Source organism: Solea senegalensis, linkage group LG6 (assembly GCF_019176455.1).
Source record: "Solea senegalensis isolate Sse05_10M linkage group LG6, IFAPA_SoseM_1, whole genome shotgun sequence".
Taxonomy (NCBI): domain Eukaryota; kingdom Metazoa; phylum Chordata; class Actinopteri; order Pleuronectiformes; family Soleidae; genus Solea; species Solea senegalensis.
The window spans coordinates 8,083,732-8,108,810 of NC_058026.1; the positions used below are offsets into that span (position 1 = coordinate 8,083,732).

The 25,079-nt window shown below is 43.2% G+C and overlaps 1 protein-coding gene across 5 annotated transcripts in view; it reads right to left on the reverse strand.

Moving 5' to 3' along the window:
• Positions 1–21,756, reverse strand: part of LOC122770677 (adhesion G protein-coupled receptor L1-like) — a 29,349-nt gene extending 7,593 nt beyond the window's left edge. For 2 of the 5 annotated variants that reach the window (XM_044027670.1, XM_044027672.1), the window contains exons 1-15: positions 20,912–21,756; positions 9,528–9,647; positions 8,211–8,424; positions 7,637–7,746; positions 6,742–6,756; positions 5,201–5,408; positions 3,336–3,600; positions 2,896–3,235; positions 2,524–2,817; positions 1,356–1,459; positions 1,029–1,214; positions 875–913; positions 610–790; positions 405–527; positions 35–252 (exon numbers count right to left, since the gene is read on the reverse strand). In XM_044027670.1, the coding sequence (XP_043883605.1) occupies positions 35–252; positions 405–527; positions 610–790; positions 875–913; positions 1,029–1,214; positions 1,356–1,459; positions 2,524–2,817; positions 2,896–3,235; positions 3,336–3,600; positions 5,201–5,408; positions 6,742–6,756; positions 7,637–7,746; positions 8,211–8,424; positions 9,528–9,597 (2,367 nt within the window). In that variant the 5' untranslated portion in view covers positions 9,598–9,647; positions 20,912–21,756. The remainder of the gene's footprint in view (positions 1–34; positions 253–404; positions 528–609; positions 791–874; positions 914–1,028; positions 1,215–1,355; positions 1,460–2,523; positions 2,818–2,895; positions 3,236–3,335; positions 3,601–5,200; positions 5,409–6,741; positions 6,757–7,636; positions 7,747–8,210; positions 8,425–9,527; positions 9,648–20,911) is intronic. The other 3 variants (XM_044027673.1, XM_044027671.1, XM_044027669.1) reach the window with 2 other exon arrangements.
• Positions 21,757–25,079: the final 3,323 nt, after the last annotated feature.

Genomic DNA, 25,079 nt, shown 5'->3' on the forward strand with positions numbered 1-25,079 from the left:
ATTAATTACGAGGTAAACGGATTTCCAAACAGACCTGCAGGTGCCGGAGAGTAAAGATGACTGGCTCGGAGAGGTACACTCTGTTGGATCCTCTGTGCACAGAGGCAGAGATCACATGGGAGTTGACCACCAGGCTCTTACGTCTGACCTCGGAGCCCTGGCCAAGCCCCAGCCCAAGTCGTAGAGTTGAATTCTGGGTTGTCAAGAAGGAGCCCAAGTTCTTATAGAGAGAAAGGACCAGCTTTACCTGGCCTAAGAGGAAAAGGGTAGAGGGGGAAGAAAACATGATGACATTTATATCCTGTTCCATAACTTTAATACATGGAGATAAACTAGTGTCTCTTTCCACATCCCATCTACAATACTGAGATTTACAAAATGTTATTTAGTCTTATGCCACACACCATTGTTGCTGTACTGTTGCAGAGCCACTGCAGATATCTGCAAGATGCTGTCGCTGTCATAGGAGTGTGGGAACGTCAGGTCCTGTATGTCCGCCTCCGTGTTTAGCACATAGACCTCCAGATCTAGGAACAGACATGCACACATGTGTGGATGAGGAGGTGGTTTCCACAACGTGTAAAAGAAAAACAGAAGAACAGCACGTACCGATATTTGGTGCCCTGTCACTGAAGCGGCCCTCATAGAGGTTGTTAGCCAATAGAAAGGCTCCTTTCTCTACCGCGTCTATCAGCAGCGACGCTGAGCGTGACTGGTCAGTGCTGCTCATATCAGCCCAGGACACCAGAGCCTCAGGGCCCAACAGGTTATCTACTGTCTGAACGACAGCCTGCAAAAGAGAAAAAAGGGTTTTATCGTCCATCCATCCATCCATCCATCCATCCCTCACTCCCTCTCTCCATCCATTCTTTACCTGAACATAAGCTCTGCATGTGCGTTCCCTCTTCTGCAGCTGAAAAGAAAAGCATCAAACATTTACTGTTTGAATCATCATCACTGACATTTCGGCTTTCATTTCCAGAGAAGGTCAAGTGCACATCCGCATTGACAAAAAAGGAACACTTTACCTTGTTGTAATTGCGTGCTGCAGACTCTTTATTGGCCGGTCTCAAGGCCTGGAGCTGGGAGTCCAGGATATCCAATAGCTGTTCAATTAGCTTGACAGACATGCTGACATCACCGGCATAGATCCGCCCCCGGGTCAGGTTCACCAATTCCCCGGCGATGTTGGCTGCGTTCTCTCCACTCTTGATCTAGAGTGAAAGCGGGGGTGTTTATAATGTCAAATATTTTGACATTTAACGGGGGAACTGCTTGCTGACTTGCTTTAGGGCATTAGCGCAGGGTGCATGAGCGCGCACGCGTGTGTGTGTGAGTGTGTGTGTAAAACTAACCTTCTGTGCGATTTGGCTGACCCACGGAGAGGTGCAGTTGGAAAGGTCAGGCCCTCTAGAGCTCCAACCCACTGGAGACGACACACACTGATAGGAGGCGATACCTGCAGAGGCAGACGGCACCACACATCAGGTTTCACATAATGCTCAGGTAGCTTGTCATTTCTGTTCTCTCTCCCATGCAACTTTTGACCTTATATTCAAGATTCAAGATATCTCAGCAGTTGTATATATACATATATGTATACATATGGATATGTACAAATATATGCTACGAACTATTTTATTTTGAATTTATTTTCCTGTGAAATATCATCACCGATGATCGGCCCCCTGCTGTCCACACTTGGTGCTCAGTGGCCCTTGGGTCATTTGAGTTCGAGACCCTTGAGGTAAACGGCAGCTGTGTGGAAACACACAGGTCTTAAACTGATTTTATTATCATTAAATAAGGTTATAGCATAACAGACTGTGTAGTGTAACAAAAAAGTAGAGCGTCATTATCATCAATGTTGTGATTTTTGTGTTCACCTGATGAATGAAGTACTCATTCTTCTTTTAGCACTGCTAACAAGACTTGCACCTTTAGCTTAATTAGTTCATTTAACTTTCTTCACCAACGACTCACTTCTCTAGGCTCTAAAGCTAAAATCGGCTAAAAAAACAGTTGGTACTGTAACTCTCAGACTCAGTGAAGTAAGCGCAGTGCTTTAATGTCATCAGTTTAAATGTTGACCACATTAACGATAATTCACTTCTATTTTCTATTTTGCCAATGAGCACATCTTTTATGCAGATGAATGTGCAGTAGCGTTATGCAGAGTAGCTGCACTAAATGTGATGGGGGGGTTACGTAATGCTCCTGTAAATACCATGGACAATCCTAAATGCATCAGAGGCCTATTTACATAAGAACATAACAGCCTCTCCTCTGAGGGAACACTGGCTGAGGAAGACAGCTGCACAGCGGGGTGAACCCACCGCACCTAAACCCTACAACCTCTCTTTTATTCCTCTCTCATGTGAAGTTCAAAGACGGGGCATCCGACTACATTTCAAAAGGGAAACAAGATACAGAGATACAGAAACACACGTTGATCTTACACACACACACACACGCAGCACACAGGCTGACATGCTGGCACACACTCACACGTGCCACACCTACCCAGTGACCCTTTAGGGCACGGTCTCTCTACTGTCTCTCCCTTCAGGGTGGGGGGCCATTGCACCCCTCGTGTCACCCGACCCTCACATCCGCCCACCTGACCGGGGCTCCCAGGAGCCAAGGGTACACGCAGTGGGGGGCGTGGTGTGAGAGGAACCATGGCTGTGATAGGCCGCTGGTCAAAGGGCCCCCGATTGATGACGCCTATTGGGTGAGAGGCTGACGGCCGCACTGGGGTCAGAGCAACGGTCGCTGTGTATGAGCGTACAGTCGTCATCAGCGACGAGAGGGGACCTGGATGTGACGGAAGCATCGTTAGTTTCAGAAATTACCATTAGCGTCCAATTACACATCTGCACGTATCCTGCAGACCTTTAGTGGGAGGCGGTGGAGTGAACTGTAGCGGGTATCTGAGCACGTAGTAGTTGTTCCACACATACAGCTGGTTGTCTCTGGGGTTGTAGTCTATGGAGGAGATGTACTGGTAAGGGTTGGGGAATGGTATCTGAACAGGCAGTTCCTGTCCACGGCTGGTGTCATAGGCGTAGACCACCATGTCGCTGCCAGCCCGACCGTCTGCCTGTCCCTCATCGTCCTGGAAAACTGAGCGGACGGCGTAGAGCACGCCGCACGCCATGAAGGCATTGCTCGCCCCCCGTTTATCAAAGCCAGTGGCCCATGTGCCCTCAAACCGCAGGGTGTACGGGTTCACCTGCAACATGTGAAAAGGGAAGACACAGAAATGTTGTGTGTCTAAAACCCTTTCTCTTTTCCTTCTTCCTAATCATTGATTTGTTTTCATTTCCACTCACCTGGCTGACCACAATGCGTCCGTTATTGGCTTCAGTGGAGTAGATCACCCAAAGGCCGTTCTCGTCCACTGCCAGATCGATGTCCGACTTCCCTCCCCAGCGGTACGGTGAGGTGTCGTGGTAGTTGGCATTAACCACCACTGCCTCCCCGCTCTTGATGCGTGTCCGCAGGTCGTACTTGACCAGATTGCGCGTTCGCTCCTTGTTGTAAAAGACTGCACCGTCATACACCACAAAGCCTGTACCGTCCACACGGCTGGGCAACCTAGGACAGACAATGACACAAAATACATGCGTACAGTTACACTTTCTTAATGAGGATGTTATTGGGGTTATTTTTTTGTTAAGGAAACAAGTTCAACGAGTTAAATGTCCTAGAAACATCATTTCATAATTAGCTTCTTGTTTTGAGTCATAGTAAGGTCACAATATTAATAATCCGGGTTGATTTAGTCATACTGTACGTACGGTTACTGATGGTCACACTACAGACATTTTAATAGAAGTCCCAAAGATCAACCTTGGAGCACGTTAGCAACTTATATCGTTTCTTGTTTAACCATAGTCATTTAAAGGTTTTACTTGGCAGTAACAAATATACTACCTGTAAGTATGTTTATGCCTTACAGGGCCTTATAATAAGCCTTAAATATGTACTTTAGGGAAGGCCTTGCTTTGCAGAGGATGCCATCTTGCTTCCACAGCAGCAGCCAGAGCATGTGTTTCATGTTTTGAAGTGAAAGCTAACTACCCAAACTGAGAATGACATTCTTACTAGCGTGCAAAGGCCACCACAGTTCCCTGATGCACTTTGGGAACACATTATGCAAATATGGGGTGGAGTGGCTCAGTGGTTAAGACCCTACCTTGTGTACCAAAGACATCATGGTCGCAAGTTCGATTCCACCCCTGGCTAATTGTACTTGATTCCATTGTAAGTCGCTTTGGATAAAAGCGTCTGCTAAATGACATGTAATGTAATGTAAATATACCAACACAGGCACTAGCCAATCAAATGACATTTATGTGTTTAGCTCAAACACCACATGGATCAAACCATTATTTATTTAATGGTGGGCATTATGAAAGCGCATTGCATTCACTTGAAAAGAAAATGTTTGGCTCTGAGTAATTATTTCTGTTTTTCTGAGTAATTCTTGGAGATAGTCCTGTCCTTAAGTCACATAGATGGTATTCCCATTAGCTTGTCGACTTTACACAGGCACCTGAGAACTTTGCGGTTGTTCAGAAGGAAAGCTCATTCAAATCTGTTAGACAGCAATGTTTCTCTGTCATGCTCCATGGATACAAGATGATGCACTTGAAATGCATTCAGGCTGGCTACGTGGACGAGAAGAGATGATCAGGAGATCACTGAAAATATGGGAGTCACTTGCAGGTTGGAGGTTCTCGCAAGAGTTCTCAATAATTCATTAAAATTACTCAGAAAAACAGAGAGAAAATTACTCAGAAAACCAGGAAAAATTACTCCGAAAAACATGAAAAAAACATTAGACAGTAGAACAGGAAAAAGAAATATTCAAAAAAAAACAAACCAAAAAATGTATTACTCAAATTAATTTTTTTCTTCGAATGAATGCAATGTGCTTCGGTAGGGCATGGCGAACATCACATCACCATCACTTTAGCAACATTAGCAACTCAGACAGACACAGACAACAGATATATACACTAGAGTGGCATTGATTTCTTGTTTTAAATAAATGTATAGATTACAAAAAGTCTGGAGAACCAAGGGTGACCTTGTCAAATAGTTTTGTCTCAATCCAAACCCAAAGGTAACTTGTCATTTAATCTACAGCTGGCGCAATAATAAATACAGAGCACACAGTCTCATTACTCACTTGTAAGTGGTGGTGATTCTATTTTGGCGGTAGTCCTCCCACGAGGCGTACTCGTACAGCACCTCGGTCCGATACGGTGTCCATGGCATGACATATAGCCTGTCACCAGCCTGGAGTGGGTCCTTACACCATGCTCCTGACTGATGCTCTGCCTCCAGGAGCGAGGAGGCCGGCTGGATACTGAGCAGTGAGCCGGGACATACGAAGACTGGAAGAGGGGATTTAGGAAGGGGAAGCAGGATGTCAGGAAGAAGAGAGAGAAAAAAGCGAGAGAAGAAGAGCAGAAAGGGATGTGAGGGAAAAAACAGAGTGGAATAATAGTGGAGCAGGTGAGGGTAGAAAATGGATTGATGCGTGAAAAATTGATTGAATTAGATGCAGTTGGTGCAGCAAGATTGAGAAAAAAGAATGAAGAAAAAAGAAGAGAGAGAGGGATTTAAAACACCTGCACTGATCTCAAGCAACAGAAGAGAGGTAAAAGTGTCATCACACACTGTTAGTGTGTGTGTGTGTGTGTGTGTGTGTGGTGAGAAATACAACTGGGACACTGCAATGGAAGGTGTGTAAGAGTGTTTGTATGTCCTTTGTGTGTGATTGTGTGTGTGCTTGTGTGTGTGTGTCTGTGGGTTAGTGCAAAAAGAGTGAAAAAAGAGTGTGAGGTAGAATCAGGGACGCAGAGGGCGGGGCTAAATTTTGCCTTGAAGTGAATGAGAGGGCAGGTTAGTTACACTGAGCACAACGCCTAGTTCACCCACATGTCAATAACTGTATGGACACACACATATGTATACAGTCTCACACTGGCATGCAAATAGGCATGCACACACACACACACTCACGCACACACACACACACACACACACACAGACACACAAAAGCAGTGCTTAGTTAGCACAAATCCAGATGGACATACAGTCACACACATTTGGTCTTATTTGTCCTATGAAGATAAATAAGGGGCTCTTCCTATAAGGGAAGAAAGGGAAAATAAGCATGAGGAGGAAGAAAGAAAGAAAGAAAGAAAGAACGAAAGAACAAAAGAAAGAAAGAAAGAAGCAAGGAAAGTAAGAAAGAAAGAAAGAAAGAAAGAAGCAAGGAAAGAAAGAAAGAAAGCTTGTATGTGAACAGGAAATAGATGAGAAAAAGATTATGTTTATGTTTGTGTGAACTGTTGTGTTGGTGTGTGCAGAAAGACCATGGAGGAAAATCAAGAGACAGAGAAACCAGCGGAAGAGAGAGAGGACGAAAGTTTAGAGAACTACACAGAGAGACAAGAAGAAGAAGAAGAGAGACTAGGTGCGGAACCTGGATAAAATTGGATAAAAGGGCGGGTTTCCATACAACAAGAGATGGATAAAATGGGGGGTGAAGAACCGAGTAGGAAATGAAAGAAAGAGGGGGGCAACATCCAGCATGACTACGAAACAACATCCTAGGTTAAGAGGAAGAGAGAGATGGCAGGAGAGAGGAAGAGAAGGAGAGGAAAGAGAGAGGGGTCGGGGATAAGGAGAGATCAAGATGCTACAATGTATTGTCTTTACCTTTTTGGTCCACTTCTACTCAAGCATAGGAAAAAAAGAGGGAGAGAAAGAAAGAGTAGTCAGAGGGTGAAAGAAGGGAAGTAAAGAAAAGAAAGCAAGAGAAAAAGGAAAGAAAGAAGGCAAGTGAGAAAGAAAGAAAGCAAGCAAGAAAGTAAGAAAAGAAAAAAATTGCACAGATAAAGAATTTTTGGAACTCATTCTCGCCACAAATATCATAATTTACAAAAAAATAAAGAAAAAAACACAAAAGAGAACCAGCAAACTCCACTATCCTACTCTCCTCCCCTCCCTCCCTCCCTCCCTCCCTCCCTCCGCCTCCCTCGAGCTCTCCTTTTCCTCAATCAGGCTCCTGTGGAGAAAAGAGAGCGACTCCTGTGGCGTGAATCTGGAAAAGAAAACACACACACGCATGCACACGCATGTGTATACACACACTCCCTCACATACGCGCACACACACGCACACAGATGATGTATAGTAAAATCCGACAATTGTTGCTCTCTTTCTCTGTACTTTCTTATAGTTAGCTTCCTGTCTGTATTTACAACACACACGCACGCACACACTCACTCCCTCACACACACACACACACACACTCCCTGAGGAAAAAAATAAACAACTTTCTATCCTTCAATCTCTCACGGTCGACATCAGAGGTTATACGAGTAAAAAAAAACACATCAAACCTAAAGTGTAGCTAGAAAAATGGGTTAATTTTTTTTTTCATGCACACATTTGCATGTCATGTTTCTGTGGGTGTGTGTGTGAACAGTATATGCGAGTTTATGTGTGAGTTTATGGAAATATACATATATATGCTTATATACTGTACATGTATATATATATATGTGTATATATATATATACACATATATATATAGCATATGCATACTCACTGTAAGGGACACATTCATATTGGATCTCCAGGTACTTGTATGTTCCAGGACAAGGGTCTGGAAACACATCGACTCCGGCGACCACCACACATTGAGTCCTGTTGTTACACCTGCAGCAGGAGTGGGATGGATGGATAGACGGACGGACGGACGGACGGATGGATGGATGGATCAGTCAAAGGGAAGGTGGAGTGAGGAAAAAAACAAGGGGGAGTAATTAACAGACAGGAAAGGGGAAGCAAAGGACACTCCATTTGTCTCCTCTCCCTCAGTGAATATTGATCAGTTCTTCTAGGAAAACAGTGCTGAGTTCACAGCTAATGGTGCAGCCAGGCACTCAGACTCCACTTGCAGTACACACGACTAACAACACAAACACTGGCTCGGTCGTCACACAGAGCACACAGGGAAACCGTAGATGGTCACGTTGGCATTGATCGGTTGAACTGCACGCATGTATAAAACTGCACAGGACCTACTGTACATGACTACACGTGTGTGTTTGCTCTATACGGTGTAAGCTCTTACATCAACACAACGCGCGGTCAACGGGATTCCCAGCACGTATACACACCTCTGGGCCATGATCTTCAACGCATCGGGGAGGTAACACTGTGTGTTCTCCATCTGGAAGGGGTCCGCATCACAGATCTTGTCGTCGGTGCGTCCATAATTGGCCGTTTCCACCATCACCACGTCGCTTCCTGGACAGCGTAGCTCTATGGGGTAACCCTCACATGCCAGTTCCCTGCGCAGCAGCCCAAAAGGCATGGCAGCTCGAGACATAGCTGCTCAGATGGCGGAAAAAGAAAACAGAAGATTTTACATATTTTCTGTCACTGCATGAGTTGGAGGATTCAGTTGTGATTTTTCCATAAACACACTGTACGCTGAGCTCAAGAGTCACCCCTGAAATTTAGCTTCAAAAGCTCCCTGAGGACCACACCTGTGCTGAGGATTCATGGTTAAAACAAACTGTTCTTTAGATTAAATCACATCACGAGCTGCTATGTTGGTACACTAATTAATAATTCACCAGCTGTACAACAAATGCCACGCATACCTTACAGTTATTGCCTTAATTAAATCTTGCCCATTGCTTTAGGCCTCAGAAGTAAATGTGTTCTGGCACAGTGTGTGTGTGTGTGTGTGCGTCTCTCATGTGCGCTCTCTACACACGCATGAACGCTTACATCGCAAGAGTGAAAACAGAGTGTGATGACGATATAAATCACACCACACACCTCCACCGTGACACCTTGATGTAACACAGTGCATCACAGCATTGTGTGTTTTTCATCTGTGTGTGTGGATAAAGCTTTTCACATGTGCTCAGTTAAAGACTTTATTTTCTTACATTTGTGAATGAGGATGAGCAATTTCACTCATCCTCATATCTGTGTGCGTGTGCGTGTGTGTGAAAACCCAACTGACTGCCATATTAATCCATGTAAACCAGCGATATTAGAGAGAATAACGTTACTACAACCTTAATCCTGTTGTTCGCATCACCTGCAGTATCGTGTGTACACATGAAAAGGTTTCTGCTGCACCGGGGGATTAAACCCCGCCTCACACATGGACGTGATCAGTATGCAGACTGTGCACTGTAACTGTCTGCAGTGCTGAATGATATGATGGCGTCCAGCTTTTATCGAGCTGCACACTTCAATCGTCTTTTTCTTTTTTTGTGTATTTATTTAGGTCACAGCCTTTCACCAACTTTGCCAAGGTGACATTGTCTGGGCGGTGGGCACGACGAGTACGACTTTACATGTTCTGCAAAAACAACCATTCATATTCTTGTCACAAATCGGTGCAGTCTATTGATCCATTATTCCTTTGAACTCATTAGGACACTTAAGATAACTCCCACTGCCTTGATGCTTACCTTGGCTGGAGGGGGCAATGTGAGCTATTGTGAGTGCACACACCCCCAGGAACCAGAGTGACACAGCCATGCTGGACAGGAAGATTTAGCACGTCACACCACCAGCCGCGTAAGTAGAGCCTAGAGAGAGAGCAGTGGAGGTGTGAGACTGAGAGTGGCGTTTGTGTGTGTGTGTGTGTGTGTGACAGTGAGAGAGTGCACATCAGAAACAAACAAGGTGGGAGCACAGAATAATAGAGAGAGACAGAGGAGAGAGAGACATACTGATAACAATTGGGCAATCAGTACTATGAACAGTCCCTCAATCTGCTGTTACCATGGTGATAGCACAGTGCAGCATGTGTGTGCGAAACGTGGAGAGAGTACGGGAGAGACACTGGGCGTGTGTGTTGGTGGGTGAAAGCGTGTAAGTAAGTCCGTAATTAGCCAGAGGCAAGAGTGGCCGCTGACCCATAAAAGACTCTTAATCTTTCTATCCACACACCGGCGGAGGGCCTTGGCTCAGCTTTGGCCACTTTTCAGTAATCCTAAATAAATGATGTAGTGGAGACACTCTCCCTCTCTGCAGGACAGGGGGAATGGGATGAACAGCTGACGGAGGGCGCAGGTGATCACAGGGTGATGCTGCGGTGTGGAGTTTTACGAGGGAACATACGGGACACAGACGGCCGAGCTGCACGAGAGTAAGAGGAATATGACTCCCGAATATAGACTGAACTCTTGGCCCCAGACAGGAGGGCGGATGGAGGCTGAACTGTAACATGCACACACCATTGCATTTGTTTTCTCCTGCTTAGCGTATACTCCAATCTGCTGCTGCTGCTGCTGCTGCTGCTGCTGTTTCCATAAAACCCAGCATGACAGTCTCTCCAGTGTGTGTGTGTGTGTGTGTGTGTGTGTTATTTGTGTGACTTGCTTTTCTCTCCGTCATCTTGTTAGGTAATGATGGCAGACAGATTTAGGTCACTTCTCAACAAATGTCAAACATGCATTCAAATACTGGTGCTTGTAAGGGTTCAGTGGACACGCACGCAGACGCACACGCACACGGCCACATACACAGAGAGAGAAGAGAGGGAGAGAGGGAAAAGAGAGACGTCTGCCTTCTTTAAGTCCACTGAACCAACAAGACTCACACACACGCACTCTCTCTTTGAACTGAAGAAGCCTCTTGGATTAGATTAAGAGATTAAACATTTTCAGTTTATCTAAAGCAATTCCAGTTGCCTATATCAAAACTCTTGAAGATACAATAACGTGGATGACTCAGAACCTTCGCACACACACACATGCACACTAGAGCTGAAACAATGACCCGATTATTAATCGATCACTTAATTAATCGACAACTCAACAAGATTTCTGATCGTTTCAGCTTCTTAAATGTGAATATTTTCTTCGTTTCTTTGCTCCACATAACAAAGAAATCATAAAAATTGAATAATTTTGGTTTGTGGACAAAAACAAGACATTCCAGATTTGGCGAACACTGATCGACATTTTCCGACATTTTATGGACCAAACGATTACTCGATCAATCGAGAAAATAATCGTCAGATTAATCGATTATGAAAATAATCACACTCACACACAACCATGTGTACAGAGATTCCACTGAATGAGAACCTTTATATTATTACATTATTTCATTTTTAATTACACACATGTATTCATACACACACACACACACACACACACACAGCTTTCCTGCATTGACTTCCATTTGGACAGCCCAAAACATATCGTATAATATGTAACATATCCTATAATTTAAACCATAACCAGTTAATCCCTAACCCCCAATCCTTGTTTATACTGTAAATATCAAGCCTGTATTGTATATTTTCTGGTAACTGTCTATAATGTACATTCTGTTTTATATTATTGTTAATATCTTTCTATTTTGTACTTTCACATAATGTGGAAATGTAAGTTTATTATTTATTACCTTTATCTTTACCGTCTTTGCCACAGTGATAATGTAATTGTCCCCACTGCTGGACTAATAAAGGACTATCTTATCTTATCTTAACTCTAACCTGACCACAATTCAGATCTTAGCCCTGAACTTAACCAATGCCTCAGATATAAGTCTAGGTTTTGGTCTCCCTGAGGTCTGCTGGTCCTGACAAGTTCAGTGTTTATGCCAGAGATGGTTCCTAAGGATATGTACACACACACACACACTTATACACAAGTGTATATGCAGAGTAAGTAGACCAAGGACACTGATGGGCCTTGACAAAGCCACACACCCATACCCACTGTTGGTGGGGATGTACTCTCTGCCTGTGACCAAAATCTAGCCCTGGGCCACTGCTCGGCCTACTTGGAGAAGCCACGGTCTCTAAGTGAGAGTGTGTGAGTGGTGGGCCTGGAGGGAAATTAATTACACACACAGAGGCATTAATGTACACACAATCATGCACATACAGCGCACCCAGAGACAGTGCATGTACTACTGCTTAATATGTGCATGAGGTCCACCCTCAATGGTGTACGAGGTGTAACATTTTATAACTTTATAAGCAGAAGATTCAACATGCCGCCCCTAATTATGTTTATGTGGGTGTACGATTGCTTTCAGGTACATATTGTTTGGTTTCTGTGGTCTTAAAATAAGCCTAACTTTATGTAAGGGAATAGTGGCTGCCATCTTGTGCAGCTATGTTTTTGCAGCAGCCTGAACAGACAAACCGGCCGGAGTCTGTGTTTTACAGTGAAAGTTTACTAAGCAAACAAAGTAGAATGGCACACACATCCTCCACAAAGGGAGGATGTGTGCATGTGAAGGAGACCTCTGCACAGTAAATATCGTGATATTTTGAGACACCAAGTATCGATTTCTTATCATTGATTTTACAAATTAACACAAAATAATCAACTGACATTTCAGTCCACTAGATGGTGACAAGTGCTCCCTCTGACTGGAGCTGTATATCGCAATATATGATTTCGCAATATTGTGATAATGCCGTGATGTCTATTCTCGCCATATTATGATGTCACTAATCCTGGTCGTTCAAAAAATCTAAAAAAAATCATACAAATCTATTCTACTCATCAAATGAACCCATGAGCACTGGAGTTTGATGTAAGTTGAAGTTGATGTAAGTTGATGAAGTATTATTTTTTTCCATTTTCTTCTGCTATATAAACACAAAACACTGAGCAAAAAGTACTCACATTTCTGCACAAGTATCGCTACTCCCGTTTTGTTTTTGTTTTTTTAAATATGCGATATAAAATGAATCATAACTTTGACACAACAATACATAAGGACACACAGAAAAACACATTTTGTAAAGCCTGAAGATGTGACCCATAATCACCCACCCCCAGGATGTCCATATAAGAACTATCCCCACATATTATTCCCACTGCAATTTACCAAGGGGTGCACCCTCTGTGGCACAGATCCGTGACGCATGAGCACTAAGGCTTCATGTAGACACAAAACAAGGAATCCAACTAACTTGATCATGATAGCAAAGGTCATTTGTGAGTCTGACAAACAAATCCCGTGTGGTTTGGCTCTATAAATAGCCATAAATAAAGGACTAAAGAAATATTGACCAACACGATGCTGCGAGAAACAGACGAAGGCTGAAATCCAATAAAATCAGTCTGTCGGAAATCATTCAAACTGATGTGTAATCGTGCCAGGTATAAAGATTCACTCTGTGTGTGTGTGTGTGTGTGAGACAGAGAGTAACTTCCCCTTCTTTTGGTCAGAGAGCTGTCAGTGCCTAAGGGTGGATCACTATGAAGCACAGTGACAAAACAGCCTTACACTGGCGTGTTCCTAATGGAGGGAAATGTGTGAGAGCGAGAGCGAGAGAGAGAGAGTCAGTACGTTTCCATGCACAGTTGAGTCACACCACTCTTCCACTACTACGCCTTTTAATTGGTCTACACTCTCTTCATTCCAGTATACTGTACAAACAGCAGTGGGGAATTGATTTAGTGAATGTAGTATGATTTTTTTTTCTTCCCTATGCGAGGTGACGATATACTCTCCTTTCAGCTTGTTATTAGTGTATTGGGGGGTTTCTGGCTGACCTATTATGTCACAGAGCAAAACAACTTTGGCTGGCGGCTAGTTGTTAGCATGTCGAGTGCCAATCTTGAACTTTAAGAATTTCAGCTGTTTTGGCTGACGGAACACAAACTCAGTCTTCACCGTGTGTGTGTGTGTGTGTGTGTGTGTGTGTGTGTTTGCCCCTCCTCACTGTTGACTCCTTCCTCTGCTGACTTCTTCTTTTTACTTCTAGGTCAAAGCCCAGGAGTGAGAACTGAGGTGCACGGGCAGAGCACCTGCATTTTCCCCACACTAACATGTTTACGTGTATAAGTCCCGGTCAAGGTCATCCAAGGTCATATAAAAACACTGAGTGACAAGAGCGAGGGAGAGCAACGAGGGATGGGAATCGGCATCGGTCAGTATCGGCATCGGTCCGATACTGGTCAAAAATCACTGGGTCAGATATCGGACAGATAAATAAAAATGTAAAATCCAATACAATCCAAAAAACCTATGTAGCACATGAATCATATAATAAAAATCAGTAAAAGTCATGCTTGGGGTGTTTAGTTCTTCTTTTTGGGAGAACAATGTTTGTTACACCGTTGGAGAATTGTGACAAATATGGGGATAACGAGTTTGCGATAACGGCATCGAAACACAAGAGAGTGGTATCGTCCCATCCCTGGTAAAAACACAGGCTCTACTGGTAGAAATGATTTCCGATTAAAAACAATGGCAGGAATAGCATGAAGGATTTAGAGAAGATCTTAAATACAACTGTGCCCTCCGAGTCCGCTTCAGACTGGCGACCTCCACGGCCCCCGGAGCGCCGACACTTTCATGACACCGTCAAATACATTCATGAGGTTCGGAGCCCGTATGTTTGTCTGGTCAGCCGGTGACCCCGGGGGAATGTAGGTGTCGCCCTCTGTGAATCATTGACTTGTTGCAGGCAGGAAACACAGGCAGCGCTCAGGGCCAAGTGTGCAGCATGAGGCCCAGTGCTGCATGCTGGATGTTCCTGAGAGCACTGGGGTTTGTGCTGCACATAGCAGGCTCGCTACAAAGAAAACAGAGGGAAATTGCTTGCAGATGTATTTCAGACCATGTTAAACATGAATTCACTCAAACTCGTGCACGACGGTTACATATCATATTTGCATAATGGAAAGAGTGCACCGCTAATGTACAGGTATTACAGTGTTTATTGCATGTGACTGAGATGATTTGTGAAGTCTTTTTTTTTTTATTTTTCCTATTTTATCTACTCTGCAGAATTGAGTCTATTTCAAAGCTGCGGGAAGGTTGATTAAACATTGTTAAGTTTCCTCCCATATTTATGAAGATCGTAATCCTGAGCTCAGCACTCGGACTCTCTCGATCACAATATAAAGCTCGCCGATTTATAGGCACCCTCTCGGAGAATCTGCCTCCTTTAATGGATGCATTCACTCATTTATCACTGTTTGTTGGTGCCTGATCATTGGGCAACATTAATAAGCGGAGTAGCTGAAATCTGTCACTGCCAAATCTAAGACGAGGTGGCCCTGTGAGGATTAAAACACTGTGCACTGACATTATAAAGCCATACATCCATTAGTTCCACATTAGTCTGTTTTTTCAGGCATGACTGCAGACGCAAAGGCTTTCAGAGAATTTTGATTTTTCCCGTTGTAATTATGACTATCGACAGAAAATGTACTCTGCTGACCAATTAATCTTATTAGATTGTCCAACACTTGATGCTTCAGCTTCTAATTTGTGAAGATTGATGGGTTTTTTTTTATCATACAGGATAGTAAATTTGGTCTGATAGTGTAATTAATTCATTTGTAATCAGATAATAATATAATTGGTTGTTTGTTTGACTAAGCACCGCACAATAGTTCTCAGATTTCAGATTCTTGGACATTTAAGTGTTATCTGGTTTCTTCAAGGCTTCGTATGAATGTCTTTGATATTTTTCACAATTTTCTGACATTTTATGGACCAACAAAGAGGAAATCGGATGATAAACACTAATGCAATTAATAAGTATAGTTGCAGCTCTAGTCCTATTCATAGCTCTGATAAAGAAAGAGAAAATGAAAAAAACCTACACAAACATACAGACCATCGCTCCAGTATAATGTTCCCTCTTGGTCCAAACATTTGAACAAACAGGCACAGAATGTCTCTTTCTCTAGAAGCTGGACGCTGAATATTTCCCAGACCTGAGAGTCACACCGCATTAACAATCAACAGTTGTAAGTTCAGTCGTCCTCGCCAGAGCCGTTCTCTTCTGGCAGAACATCCGAAACTCTCAAATATCAGCAAACACATCGAGCCAGATGTTTTCTCATGAGAGGGTGTTTAACAGAAACCAGTTGCACAATAACCTCCGGGAGATGACGAAACCACCTCACAGTCACGTGGTCAGATGACCAAACGAGTCTTTTAAAGACCTCGGATTTGGCTGTGGGAAATGATTCCATACATTTCGCAGCTCTCCCACATTTTGTCAACAAAATAATTCATCCGAACATAATCACTACCTGCAAATCTTTTTGTCAGAGAGCCTGAACAAAGACAACATTTTGTGTTTTTTAGACGAATGTCGCATGAATGACATATGGATAAAATGACTCATGAAAGAGACACTGACGCTCAGTTCTTCCCTGTTGTTTGCTGCAGATTAGTTTTAGCAGCACAGAACAATAATGATCTGGATTGTTGTTTTTGTGTGTGTGTGTGTATTTATAGCTTATGACCTGTGGTGTAACCCTGCCTCTCTCATCCATTGTCAGATGTTTGGCTCAAGCTCCCCCGTGATCCTCAAAGGTTACGATTTGCAGATGACGGATGGACAATGAGCCGATATTATACTCGGGACTGGTTGTAGTTTGAAGCACTTGGCATGTTTCCATGCACAGTCACAGTCAACGATCCTGTGCCAGTATACACGCACAAGGTGGCGATATGCCCCGTTTCAGCTTGTTAGTAGAGCTGCAACTAAGGATTATTTTCATAATCGGTTAATCTGTCGATTATTTTCACGATTAATCGATTGGTCCATAAAATATCAGAAAACCTTAAAAAACGTTGATCGGTGTTTGTCAAACCTCGACACGATGACGTTCCCAAATGTCTTGTTTTGTTCACAAACCTAAATGATTGACTTTTAATGATTTATTTGTTATCCAGAGCAAAGAAATTGAGAAAATACTCACACATCGGAAGCTTTAACAATCGGAAATATTGTTTTAATCATGAAAACAGCTTCAAAATGATTAATTGATTATCAAAATAGTTGTCGATTCATTTAGTAATCGATTAATAATCAATTCATCGATTAATCGTTTCAGCTCTACTTGTTAGTAACAGGCAGTTTCCAGGTTAGGTGGTGTTTGGGTCCTCCTGCAGTCCGTGAACTTTAGAATATTGAATTTTTTAAGCTGACAGAATTTAAATTTGGTTTCCTTGTCGGTCCAAAAAAAAGGTACTGGCCTGGATTTTTTCAGGCAAAACCCAGCTGTTGTCTTATTCTTCTGTGCACCAGCTTATTCTGTTATTTCTAGGTCAAAGCCAACAGGGGTGGGATCTGTAAAGCATGCGAAGAGCACCTATTTGACTCTAAATGATCTGGGTGTTTTATTTAAAAGTCCACTTCTAGCCAGACGAACACTATCGTTTTTGTTTTTTTCCCTAACGTCAAATAAACTTACTGACTGGTTTGATTATCGAAAAAGAAAAAAAAGAAAGGGAAATCCGCCACGATCCAAATCACAGACATGTTTCATTAAGCACAGGCTATAAAATGTAAATAAAAGCAGCAGCAGGATTTTAAGTGAGTCATGTTGTAGCCTGTTTATTTCTTTTTTATGGGAGCACAATATGCTCTGCCTATCGCCAAGATCTGGACATCTAAAAAAAATGTTTATGCTGTGGTTCAAGTCTCTTACTGATAATACATCTGAATAGAACAAATAACTGCTCTGAAAGACAACAATATATCTCTATATATTCTATCTATTGATTAAAGACATATTATGTCTTTAATCACAGCACAACTTTATCATCATGTATTTAATTATATATCTATCATCTGTCCTATTTTATTTGGTCTTTTTATATGCTTGCTTTTTGTGATTTTAACTTGTTGTTTTGGTACTTTGTCTTCACTCGGCTCTGTTTTGCACAATAAGGGGGAAAAAAAAGAGAGAAAAGGAATGGCTAAGTGTCCCATCCCGTGTTTGTGTGTGTGTGTGTGTGTGGTTGGGGTGTCCTCCAGTTTACTCCCACAGTCCAATAACATGCAGATTTATGGATTAGGTAAATTGGACACTCTAAATTGACCGTAGGTGTGAGTGTGAGTGAGTGAGTGGTTTGTCATTATGTGTGGCCCTGTGATGGACTGGCGATCTGTCCAGGGTGTATCCCGCCTTTCGCCCTATGTTAGCTCCCCCCCAGGACCCTCATGTGGAGGATAAAGGTGTAGAACATGGATGGAAGGATGGACGCTCAAGGTTGGAATATTGGTTTTGAACACAAAATAAGAAAAAGAAAATCACGCTGCAAAAAAGGTGCTATTGTTGTCTTTATTGAACTTTTAAATTGTCATATGAGGCAAAACCAGGAACCAAATGTGTTGGTTCATCTGAGAGGTTTTGGCACATTAAACATTAAACCTGAAATGAGGCTTTGAAAATACATTTCAAACGGCACCATCTTACATCTAAAGCACAGTATAAGTCCCCTCAGAGCGGTACATTGATGTAACCTTGAGCTCATATACTATTGTTTAGGTTCAAATGTGTCTTTCCATCACACAAAGGTGAGAAAAGACCTGAGCAGTTAGTGTGCAGAGCATCATCGGAGCAAACACTGGGAGGCGACATGTCATCTGCTGGCTGTCATATTCGCGTGTCCCTCGCTGCCCTTTCGTACTAATGGTGATTTGTGTGTCAGCTTACACAGTTACTATGATTTCAGGCATTTCAACATCATGTCACCAAGACAAACTCCTGGACAAAGAGCAGGATTGTGACCCTGAGGCGTGACAAAATGTAATTCTACTTCTTCCACGATCACTGACTGAGGTGTGACAGAGCAGAGCCAACTGCATTCAGCCGCTTTTGTTTGCAAGGCAGCAGAGCGGGCTCGTGCTGCACGGACAATAGGTGTTCTCTGAGATGAGAGAAATGTTGTCTCCGGCTAGAAAAGCCGCCATGCACCGTGCGTGAGGGAGAGGGTAAGCTTTGATTGTCGCTGGGAGATTACAACCACCGTTATACATTTACACATTATAAAGCAAATTGAAAAAAAAAATGGTCAACATCACCAAGGCAGACTCAAGTCAAGAGCATAATCAAATACTGGAGCACTAATTAAAACAAAATAGCCATTTACACTCACCGGGCCATTTCATTAGGTACCTCTGTTCACACTGCTAACAGATTATCTTATCAAAAGATCACATAGCAGAATCTCAGAATCTCAGTCATGTAAACACGGTTAAGACAACCTGCTGAAGTTCAAACCAAACATAAAACGGGGACGGGGTCTGGTCTGAGTATTCCAGAACGGTTTGAAATAATCGAATGGCAACAGTAACTAAGACCCAAGCTATGCAGAGGTCCTTCTTCTTCTTTGAATGCCAAAACATGTCAAACGTTGAAGCGGATGTCCACACCAGGTGCCACTCTCCTCGCTACTTCATGCATCAATTATAAACATCTTCTGTTGTTATGAGGCTTCCTGGTTAAATAATAGTTCAATAAAAATGAAACGTCCTCTGTATCTTATAACGTGGCCGTTGAGTGCATGTTAAGCAAACGTGAGACAATTAAAGGAAGAAAGCCCGTGGTACCTGACAATCTAACAGGTCATCACTGTCCATCCTTCATCACTACAGTCAATCACTGACCTGTGATGTGATGCTGCTGTCAATCCCAGAAACACACAACTGTACGATACACAGCAGTTAGTCGCTGCTGTTTCTCCTACTAGGTTTTAGAATGCTGGTCAAACAAAACCTTGCGTGCCATATTTGAGAAACCCATTTTTGCCCACAATTTCTCAAAGTGAATCTAATCAGTCGCTCCGTAATGAGAGGGTAAGCGTTACTATAGGCTACAGTTCTACAACATTACAGCATTCAGTCTCAGGTCATTGTATTGATGTTACTCTGATAGATCAGATTCAGCCCTCGGCTCTGACACGGCCTGCGTTAACGCTCACAGCATAAGAGGGCCGACTGAGTGTCTCAGTGTCTGACTGATGCGAGGAGACACAATAGAAACCTGTTTGAAGTGACCCAAAACAGACACATGTGGTGCATTTTACAAGTCAAATGACAGAAAATCCATCCTATCCTTATTGTGTATGTGTGTGCGTCTGAGTGGTTTAGGCAAATCAATTCTCTTTTTTTTCCCATCAATGGATGATGTAAATGATCCGTTCATGTAAGCAAGCCTTGTCATGTTTCTTTTCTCCTTTCCAACACAAACAGCACACACACACAGCTACAGCAGGTGAGTCACCGAGTTGTGCATTCACAAACATTTCATCGATCTGCTGCTGATGTAACACAGAAATATAAAATGACTGAGCCCAAACAATAAGGCTAATAATGGAATTCAGTCTGACAGATGAGTACGAGTCCTCACTGAGCTATTTCTCCCTTCATCTCCTTTCACCTTCTCATCTCTGTCCCAGTCCTTTCTTTCACTGTCTGAAATATTGATAATGGACTCTCACTTGTTATACGGCGTCTTCCACTCGTGTTCCCGTCATGGCAACCCTGCAACTATCTAACGCTGCATGTCTAGTCCTCCCAAAGAGTGCACTACAGCTGTTTATTCCATTTTTTTTCCATTGCACCACACCACAGACACTGCACTGAGCATCTGTGATGAGGAACACAAATGAGCCCAATGGTGATGGACCCCCACTGGTGGCCTATCGTGCGTGCGTGCGTGCGTGCGTGCATGGGACACCTTGAATTATACCACTTTCCCTCCTTGCTCTCCTCAGAGGCCCAGAGGAAGCCGATCAGGAGCCCATGAATATTTCACAGCACTCATGCCTGGCACTCATGTGCCACTGACCCAGCTCTAATGGCAGACCAGTGGTGTGAGGCCCAGCACAGCAGCTCATCAGATCTATGTCCCTCACTGATCCAATGGCCCTTTGGCGGCAGCAGCAAAGAGCAGGTACCTGTACAGACTGTCTTCAGCAGACCGATCATGTATGTGCGCGTGCATGTAAGAAAGAGAGAGAGAGAGCGAGAGAGAGAGGGAGGGAGGGGGGAGAGAGGGAGGGAGAGAGAGAGAGGGAGGGGCGGGGTGCATCCTCATAGCCTACATCCATATCTTACCGTCGATCCTCCGATTTCCCTCCTCCTCCTCCTCCACCTCCTCCTCACTCACTGCGTCTCCCGCATTCCGACTCTCCGCGCCCTCGCTCACTTTGCGCTCCTCGTTTGCAGCCTCCTCCACTCTGCCCGACGCATACAAAAAATGTCAATATTCGGCAGGGATGTGGTGGTGGTGGTGGTGGTGGTCGCGTTATACCTGCGGGACCATATAAGTCATTATAGCGATGTGTCCAACAACAACTGGGCGTCCTCCTCCTGTGATCCGTGCACTGTCTCTGCTGGACCTCACACCCTCCCTCCTCCTCCCTCCCTCCGTCCTATCGAGGCGCGTCGTCTTTCCCCGCTGTGTGTGTGTGTGAGAGAGAGAGAGTGAGTGTGTGCGTCACGTTGGTATCATAATTCCCACGGGTTTCGTGCCCAGAGAGGATGCGGGCGCATATCGGCCTCACAGCTCCGATGGATGGAGGGAGGAAAAATACGTACACGATCACACACGAAAACAAGAATCAGACGCAAATTGTAGCGCGCAGACAGACAGACAGACCCAGGCTGCTGCTGATGATGATGACGATGATGATGCTGCTGCTGTATCCTCCTCTTCAATAGCTCGACCACTTATCAATGTAGATCACAGTCCTCCTATGTTGTTCAATAACATCCTTGTGTTGCATGTAGAATAACGTCGACGTGAGAGCAGCCGCTGTGCATATCCTTGAAGAATCGTGATAAGGCGCAGCAGCAGCAGCAGCGGCGGCGGCGGAACATCAGGACCGGAATCAAATGCGGATATATCTGGATAGAAAAAAAAAACCCAGACAATAAAAATAAAGAAATCGTTTTATAAAATTGTGCTGAGGTAAAAAAACAACAACAAAAAAAAACAGCGGAACGACAAGTGCAAGAAAACCAGAGATAAGGTTTCCCGCTCCTAGCCTCGCCTTGCATCCGTCCTTCTCACTCTCTCTTCCCAGCTTGTTGCGCGTTCTGCATTCGGGAGCGCGCAACGCGTGTTCGCCTCCGTGTGCGCACGTGTGGAGTTGTGCGCGCGCGTGCACACACACACACAGAAAGGGGGGTGGAGGGGTCGACTATATTATCAAGGTTTGTGTCAGTGAGCAGCATTAAGCTGCTGTGTAGGCAAAAACAGAAGCAGTATAGAGAGGGATAAACAGCAGCTCCTGCTTTTTACTGAAGCCCTTTGTGTCGTTGCACATGTTAGAGGAGCGTCTCACACTTTTATGTCTCCCCTCACATGGATGGTGTTTGCTGTGTGTGCAGCACAGTGCACCAGCAGGCGTTTACTATATACACTATGTATTAGACAGAGCTGTGTTTGGAGCAGCTGTGACAGAAGGACATGAGGCCTCTGTAGGAGCAGACACTTCGTGTCACTTCACGTCATTATGTCACTGTCATTGTTCACCACCACCACCACCAAACCCTCCACCAGTCGAACCTTGATGACACCTGGTGAAACACATGGCGTCTGACAGTCATTATTAGAGGCAACTCATGCAACGCTTGCAACGAAACATTGGTGTCTTTTTAACTCTTTAAGGTCTGCAACCTCCACAACATATGCCATTTTTGACCCCTCTCCACCCATGTATAATAAATGTAGAGCCGCAAAACCTATTTGACCCATAAAATGAGGAGGACATCATGTAATATCTTATATATATATATATATATACAGTATAGAGAGAGAGAGAGATAAGAAGCATAGGTTAAACTAGAGTTTGTTGCATCTATGACATTTAAGAACTACAAATAGGAAACTGGTGTTCTTACATGTTAACAAAAAAAGCAAAGTTTACAGTAGCCCTACCTTGAAACAATTGTGTGGATTTATTTGAGTCCTTCCGTAATTTATGGGAAATTGATCAAATAAAAAGGGACCCATTTTGAAACAAATAAAACAGTGCTTAGATTGTATGCAACTCATGCTTGAGAAAGGCTGTGTGTGTGTAAGAGGTGGTCACTTTGAAATTAAAAAAAAAAATGAAAACAGAATAAAGAAACCAAAACATTTATCTATCAAAGCTACAGGGAGCCACAGCAGAGGGGCTGAAGATCCACTTGCAGCTCTTAGAGCCGCAGGTTGCAGACCCTTATTTATAGTACGTCTTCGGGACAGTTAGGGAGGCAGACACTCTCTCTGTATTAAAAGTTAGACTTAAAACCTTCCTTTTTGATAAAGCTTATAGTTAGAGCTGGCTCGGGGAATTCATTTCTAGTTATGCTGCTATATAGACCTAGACTGCTAGAGGAATTTCCTGTGGTGCACGACACTCACTCTCTCACACTCAGGGTATGAATATGACTTCATTATATGTCATTAACCTTGTTCTTTTTCTGTCTTTCCTTCCTTTCCTCTCTCTCTCTCTCTCTCTCCCTCCAGTTTCAAGGCTATTATTATTATAATCATTCATGTCATATCATCACAATTATTATAATGCTATAACTAAAGTTGATATCAGTATAATTTTTATCAACAATCTCTGCTGCTGCTTGTATAAATGACATTGTAGTTCTATAAACATAACATCACTGACTCAGTCAGAAATGTCCTGTTTAAACTTAGAACCTGATACAATGTGTATCTGCTCCTGGTCTCTTTCTTCTGTCTCTGCCTCACCTCCATCTTGTCCTTTCTCTCCCCCAGTTTTCCTTTCACCACCGGTCGAGGCAGATGGCCGCACATCTTTGAGTCTGGTTCTGTCACAGATTTCTTCCTGTGAAAAGAGAGTGTTTTTCTCTCAACTGATGCATCGTGTTTTCTCATTGCGTGAATTGTTGAGTTTCTCTATGTGTTTCTTCTGCTCTTGTCTATGTACAGTGCCTTGAGGTAATGGATGTTATGATTTGGTGCTATACAAATAAAATTGAATTAAATGTAATTGAATGTAATTGAATTATTGCTCCTGAACTTGATTTGGGCCAACTGTCAATAAGTTGAGAGTTTTGAGGTACAGAGTGAATAAAGGAGACATCAATTTAATATAATATCCCAAAAATTTTTCAAGCTCGGTGTCGGACATGGCTCGTTGTTTACCGTGTCCGACACTGAGGCTCTGGTCTCTAGGTTTCTGGTCTCCTGTCTCCGGGTTTCTGTTGTACACTCCAGACGCTGGGTTTCAGCAGCTGTCAGCTGAGTGGCTAACCAGATAAACTGCAGATTTCATTTCCAAGTTGAATTAAAACACAGAGAAAGAGTTTGTCACCATTCATGACAGAAGGTTAACTAAAAGCCACAATAAATGTCATATTCAAAATTGCTATTGCTCACCTTGTTTAAATACTTTTACTTCTTATACTTAAGTACATTTCATATCAGAAAATGACTGCCGATACTTAAGTACAGTAAATGTCAGCTACTTTAAGACTTTTACTCAAGTAATATTCTAAAAGGTGACTTTAACTTCTACCAAAGTAATTTTCTGGTAAGAAACCTGTACTTTTACTCAAGCATCGTTATCAAGTACTTCATATAAGACTGTGTCCAGGTTACTGTAAGCCAGAAAGTCCCCCAATTAGGGGACCCAGAGAGGCTCTGGTTAAAAATGTCATAGAATATTGCACTAAACACAGAAGAATATAGTGAGTGATTATGTACATCAAATTAAACAGCAGCATCTGGGCTACAATACGTCACAATCTCTTTTAAATGTGACAAACACAGCCCAAATAACAACTAAATAAATTTCTACATAATCTAACTCTGACTCGCCACATTTCTCTATCTAGCTCTGCGACACATTATTCAGAACACACACCACAGACCTCGCATGAAAGCAGAGACTCCATGGATTCTGAGGATATAAGTCAAAGAATAAAGACAACAGAAATCGCTTTGTCTAACAACCGCTGTAAAATTGCTCTTACCTTTGATGTTTCTCCTTCAAAAAGTTGATATTACTGCGAAAACAACACCATCTGCTCCGACGGACTTCCTGTGTTACACTCAAATCATTCCGAGCGTCTCTAATCCCTCCCGGAGATACAGGCCTGCGTAATGTCCAGGATACAGCTCAGTGCCGCCACCTTGTGTTCATCTTTGGAAAGGGAGATATTTTAGAAGTCTGCTGGAACCTTGAAACAAAGCCAGAAACTGTATTATTGAACACTTATAATGATGTAAAAATGAAATGAGTAGTTTTATACATGA